The sequence below is a fragment of the Morus notabilis genome, unplaced genomic scaffold (assembly GCF_000414095.1).
Source record: "Morus notabilis unplaced genomic scaffold, ASM41409v2 Scaffold544, whole genome shotgun sequence".
Lineage (NCBI taxonomy): Eukaryota > Viridiplantae > Streptophyta > Magnoliopsida > Rosales > Moraceae > Morus > Morus notabilis.
Window position 1 is genome coordinate 68,680 of NW_010367917.1, and position 6,080 is coordinate 74,759.

The following is a 6,080-nucleotide window of genomic DNA, read 5'->3' on the forward strand; positions in this document are numbered from 1 at the left end:
ACGTACATACATAAAACAATAAGATAATAAAAACATAATTGATCCAAAAGAAAAAATTGAAACAATAAGACAACAAAAACATAATTGATCCAAAAGAAAAAATTGATCTCGCTGAAAAGCAAAACAACTCACAATTATTGCTCGCCCAAATGCACCAGCACTCACATACGCCCATGTTCCTGGAAGCATTCCCAACCAACTGCAATAATATCATATACCACAATATGTCTCATTATATCAAATCAAATAAATAAAGCAATAATCAAATGCTAACCAATTCAAGAATTTAGCACTATATTTGGATAGATAGGTAAGAAGAAGAGTAACAGACCTTCCCAAAACATAAGGCACAAACTTCACCGATGTAAGTCCATACAGATAGTTCCCCAAAGAAAAAGGAAGCAAAGGGCTTAAACGGAGAAGGGTAACAACTCTGAACCCATTTTCCCCAATAGCCTTATCAATTGCTAGAAACTTTTTGTTTCCTTCGACGAGTTTAAGAATACGCTCACGAGCAAAGTATCTCGCAATCAGGAAAGCAATACTCGCAGCCACCTTAAATGGGAAAAACATGAAATGATCAATAACCAAATTAAACACTTGGTGTGTATTTTGATTGTTTCTACACAAGTGGGAGAAACTAACTCACGGTTCCGCTGATGGAGACTATGATAGTGCCGATAACAGAGCCAAAAAGAAGTCCAGCTGACATCGTTAACGGAATGGCTGGAATTGCAAGGATCTAAGCAAAACATAAACTAGTTAGAATCGCTGTTAAAGACGATTCATTGTATATGTGACAGATCTAAATGTTCAAAGTAGATAATATATGTTATGCAAGAGAAAAATAAGGTAAAATCAAATTGCCTGTCTAAACATCTACTCTCTGTAACTCACTAAAGCGTACATGATTAGCTCATGTATGCACGCGTGGCATCCACACTTTTAGGAGATACTGTAAGAGAACCTCTCTAAATAGTCAAAGAAATCAAGTTACCCGAGAGAAAAATATGGCAAACTAAAAAAAAGAGCAAATTGGTTATAAAAAAAATAAATTAAAAAAAAAAAAAAAACCTCAAAAATCTAATTACTAAATGAAGCAATTTCCTCAACAAAGAAAAAATCGAAATGAATCCATAAAATAGTAAAGTGAGATATTACCGCATGGTTAAATCAACGTAAAGGATTTTTTTTTTTTTTCAAGGAAAGTACTATAAAGGCATTTCTGTAAGTACACTTATTCTTGTTCTAATTCTTTCCAAATTCCAGATTCGTAATAATAATAACTATCGGTCGTTTGGTAAACATATCAATGAAGTTTTAGAATTCAATTTCAAGGAAATGTAATTTTTTTTTTTCCTCTCTTGAAACTTAAAGCTTACTCCTTGAAATTCCTGATAAGTAAACGAAAAGAAGAAAGTATAAAATGCGTACTTCGAGTCCGGCGTATACAGCCACAAACAAAGCATATCCAGCTGGTCCATAACCTGTTCATCAAAAACCTCCATCAAATTCACAAACTCTCACACAGAAAATCCACGCACAATTCGCACAAATCACCTAACAATTCCAAGAATTTGCTCCAAAATTAGAACCCTACCTTCAATGAAAGTGGAGAATTGATTCAAAAAGGCGTTGATTTGGTCCTTGTACACGTAACCGACGGCGCCGAATCCACCAACAACGCCGACGAGCAACAATCCGGCCAAGATCGTGCCTTTGACGGCGGTATCGCCCTCCAATCCGGCTTCGCCGCCGCCATTGTTATCGTCGGGGTCGTCGGCCTTGGGGCTAGTGAAGAGCCACTTGAAGCTCTGCGGCGGAGGAGCGTTGGGAGTGGCGGTGGTCTTCTGAAGAGTCTTCTGTTTCTTTGTCTGCTTGAGAGAGGAGTAAGGAGTGAGAAAGTGGAAGCGCCGGTGAGGTCTGAAGCTGAAGAGGAAGGAGGAAGAAGGAGAAGGAGTGAAGGAAGAGAGGCACTGCGGCGGAGGCGGCGGAGGCCGAAGAGTCAGGAGTGTGCGCATTTTAAGAGGGATGTATGGCGCAGGATAGGAGTGTGAGGAGCTCCTATAGAAGAACTAGAGGTCAGTAAGGAGGAAAGATCATGTAAAAATGCCATGTGGTCGGGGAAATGAGACGTTGTTTTCTGTTTATTATCTTTTTTTGCTTCTTGGATTTTGGTATCAACTCTCAAAATGTGTATATACTCTTAAAATGTAAAACTGATTTAGAGAGTATACTCAAATTATAATTTTTAATTTTAATTATTAATAAAATTAAAAATTTAAATTTTTTATAAAAAAAAGAGTATAATTAATTATTTAAATTTAAATATATGAAATAAATAGGTCTTAAGAGTATGTTTATTACAATTTAAATTAAGACTTTGAGTTGTATATGTAAGAGAAAAATATTATAATAAAAATATTAAATTTAAATTATTGTAAAAAAAATTATGTAGCAATAAAGATTCTCTTATTGGTGTTGACACAATAAGAAGAAAGTAAAATAAAAGAAATAGAAAAGAAAAGAAAAAAAATATGGGTTTAAATAAAAGGTAAAATCATTTATATTAAAAATGATAGGATAATTTAACAAAGCTTCGTGAAATCTATTAGGGATATTTTTTCTTGCCTGAACTCTATAATTCTTCATAGAGTAGTAACATGGAAAAACATTGCATTGTGCGAATCCTCTAATCATGTTGAAATCATATTAGATGGTATATAACGTTTATAGAATTTATTATATTTAATAATTCAAAATTTAACATAATTCTAACGAAAAAAAATATTGCTGTAGAAGTAACAGGAGGCTAGGAGCTGCATGGAATTTTTGTTCCATCTATTTCGAGAGTTCTAACTTGATTCTGGATTATAATTCTTAATTTGTTATAGTATTTTTTTCTCATAAAAAATTTAAATTTTAAAAATCAAAATCATTAATCATGATCTTGAACTCATAAACCAAGCGTCACCTTCATGTTTTTTGTGTCGCCAAAGCCACGTGTACATCTTTTGATGTGAAAGGGATTGAAAAATTAATGATGTTTGAGCTTGTTGTGGATGATGTAGAGTCTTAAAAGAGTGGCAATGGGTGTGCCATGTCGTGCTCTCGATCACCTCTGCCTTTTCTTTCCTCAAGAAAATAAAATTATTGGTCATTGATTTGCAGCCTGAGAATGTAAAAAAAAGACCTTTATAGCCATACGAATATGTGTGTGTGTGTGTGTGTGTGTGTGTGTATATATATATATATATATATCATATGAAGCTTGTGTCAATGTCATGTTGCTTCTTTTGCTTTGCTTTGGCATGTGTTTTGTTTTGTTTGAATATTAAAAACAAAACAAAAATAGAAGGGTGTGTACAATTTTTCTTAACACGACAAGTTCTGTGGCCACACTGGAGCTTCATATCATTGTATGAAGAAGATAATTGGCCTTCATAAAAAGAATTCTCAATCAACAAAGCAGTCATAGTCGTACACACCAGAAGAAGAGTTTTGAAACGGTATCTCAATCTAGAAGTGTAAGTTTAGACCGTCCGACCCGGCTCCAGCGACCTGAAAGGAAATTTCAGGCTAGACCGGCCCAATCCAACCCTAAGCCTAAAAAATTTAAAGCCGGGCTAGGGTCAACAATAACGGGCCTTATAACCCGACCTAAACTTACAACTCTGTCTCAATCAAACACATTCCCATAAAAACATTGCTTGCTTACACAATTTCACAAGCCTTTGTTTGGCCACAACACTCTTGGATTTATCCCATGAAAGTCTTAAAAACCCAAGTCTTCATTGCCAAAAAAAAAAATCAAGCAAGACGGCAGCTCCAATAATATCGGAAAAAAAAGGTTAATGGTGGTATTTGCTGCTTAAGCTAAAGCAACCTTGCTCCCTCCATTTTTCTTCCATAGTTGAAATTTAGTGAAGCAATGAAGTCATATAGTGAATACCATAACCAAAACATAGCATCTACTTGGATTACCCAAAAAGAGTTTCATGATTTGCTAGTAAAGATCATAACTCAAACAACAACCGTCATCAATATTAAAAAATAAAAAAAATAAAAAGGCCATGTACTCAGATGCTAAAACTTTGAGAAGATCCACAAGTGAGCCTATATTGACCTAAAAATGGTACAGGCATTGACATGAAACCATTTTGATGTATCAAGCTACTTCAACTGATCTTCTATTTGCTGCTTTCTATTTGTACAGGTAAAGAGAAACTCTCATCATGTGACTGAAGATTTCCCTTGAGAGAGAGAATTTATGTCCGAGTTCGTCAAAGACGACTTAATTTTATGAAGCTGGCCTTTAAATCCTGCTTGGAGTACATGAGGCGAAAACAGATCCGGCTTTTCAAGAGCTTTCACTGCTGAGCTTGCTGCAAGATTGATCTACAAGGAATTAAGGGACAATCAGTATAATGGCATTTCTTCCTTCTTTCAGCATCTAAAAGGCGATACAATTGATTTATTATTTGGCATCTTGTTTATAACTTGCAGCCCGATTTCAATAAATATGCATAACTCTGTTGTATTCTAAAGGAAAACAATGAAGCACATTTATTTAAGCCAAACTACATCTGAAGATAGGTGAATTGGTTTCATCCGTTGATACCGAAAAGCAAATAGTACGTGACAAATGGATATCTATGTTCATAAATTAAAAGCAGATAAAAAATATTGCAAGGAAACAATATGCTTGTATACTTCATCAGGGTTAAAAAAAATTACAAAACTTTAAAACTTACTCGAGCGGTTAATTGAAACTTAAGTGGCTAATATCATGTAACATTTCAAAAGAAGCAAATGCGGCAGTGGTATCCGCAAGAACAAGCACGTCACAGATGAGCAAGTACAGAGTTGGGAAAGAACAAAGTCCTACATAAGAAGATTGGAGCTCAAAGCAATCTTGCTATTAAAGAAAAGGATCTAAAACACAATCTAAACATCTCTATGCTGGGATTTGGGCATCTAATAAGGCTATAAAACCTTCGACTAAACCCTCAATAAACAAATATATATTAGGAATCTTTGAGCTTAATTTGCAATTACTCGAAAGTATGAGTGAAATGACAAACAAAAGAAATTCAACAAATACAAGAACTTTTGCTAAATATAACTCAGGACCTGTTTAATTCGTTAATTCAAATTTTTAATTTGAATTAAGACATGACTTTATATGAGAATTTTTTACTATAATAAAAAAGTTAGATGTCGTTGTTTCTAAAAATTTTTACTCTATTAAAACTCGAATTCTAAACTCAAATCGTTGAAATGAACGGGATAAATGTACACATACATAATTATATATATATATATATATATAGATATTGTAACTGAGGGAAGATTGTTCATACCGACTGCGAAGCCATCTTCAATAAAGCTCTTGCTAGAGGTAGAATGCAAAACCTTTTTCAACACAAAAAACAAAAAACAAAAAAAATAGGATCAGCATAATTTCAAAGCATTCATATTTGATTACACAAACTCAATGAAGTATATTCCCCACGAAAGATTATTCTTTTTTTTATTTCCTAATTCAAAGCGACAGAAAAACTTTCCCAGCAATCAAATGGAAGAATACAAAGGTGAAGAGAGAGAGAGAGAGAGAGAACTAACATTCCTCGGCCACCGGTTAGAGCTTCTTCTGATGGGGGTTTCCACTCATCGATTCTGCATTTACTTATAAATCAAAATTTAAAGAAAAAAGAAAAAGACTTTTGTAAATTATACATGAAAATTAAAGGCCGAAGAAGAGAGAGAGAGAGTTACATACACCCAACCGTAACGGCGGTCGAAGAGAAGACGTTTAGAAGTTTGGGTGGAGGAGGAGCTTGGGATAGAGATCGAAGCCATTGTTGCCTTCATTGAGAGCTCTCATTCTCTTGCTCTTTCATCGCTAGTGAAAAATGTGCTCAGGAGAAATCACGGCCCAACCAATAATGACCCATGACATCAGAGCTCAAACATGGGCTGGTTGAGAATAAGGCCCAATACTTATAAAAAGAAAAACGAAAAACAACAATAAATTGTAAAACGAGAGTAGTGCTGAAACTTTGGACAGGCGCCGCAAC

The 6,080-nt window shown here is 34.7% G+C and overlaps 2 protein-coding genes across 3 annotated transcripts in view; both read right to left on the minus strand.

Annotated features, from left to right (window-relative positions):
• The window catches only part of LOC21395820 (TVP38/TMEM64 family membrane protein slr0305), a 2,743-nt gene extending 631 nt beyond the window's left edge, over positions 1–2,112 (minus strand). For both annotated transcript variants that reach the window (XM_024175850.1, XM_024175849.1), the window contains exons 1-5: positions 1,601–2,112; positions 1,435–1,487; positions 650–742; positions 332–555; positions 133–199 (exon numbers count right to left, since the gene is read on the minus strand). In XM_024175850.1, coding sequence (XP_024031618.1) covers positions 133–199; positions 332–555; positions 650–742; positions 1,435–1,487; positions 1,601–2,021 — 858 coding nt within the window. In that variant the 5' untranslated portion in view covers positions 2,022–2,112. The remainder of the gene's footprint in view (positions 1–132; positions 200–331; positions 556–649; positions 743–1,434; positions 1,488–1,600) is intronic.
• Positions 2,113–3,972: 1,860 nt separating this feature from the next.
• Positions 3,973–5,954, minus strand: LOC21395821. Its single transcript, XM_010113732.2, has 4 exons — positions 5,783–5,954; positions 5,626–5,679; positions 5,364–5,415; positions 3,973–4,398 (listed from the first exon to the last, which is right to left on the minus strand). The coding sequence occupies exons 1-4, from the start codon at positions 5,872–5,874 to the stop codon at positions 4,234–4,236; spliced, it is 363 nt and encodes a 120-aa protein (XP_010112034.1). The 5' UTR covers positions 5,875–5,954; the 3' UTR covers positions 3,973–4,233.
• Between the last annotated feature and the right edge of the window lie 126 nt (positions 5,955–6,080).

Coding starts and splice junctions, on each gene's coding strand:
- LOC21395821 (XM_010113732.2), bottom strand. CDS start 5,874: ATGAAGGCAACAATGGCTTCGATCTCTATCCCAAGCTCCTCCTCCACC. Junction 5,416..5,625: donor CTAACCGGTGGCCGAGGAAT/GTTAGTTCTCTC, acceptor GTGTTGAAAAAG/GTTTTGCATTCTACCTCTAG. Junction 4,399..5,363: donor TGAAGATGGCTTCGCAGTCG/GTATGAACAATC, acceptor AATTCCTTGTAG/ATCAATCTTGCAGCAAGCTC.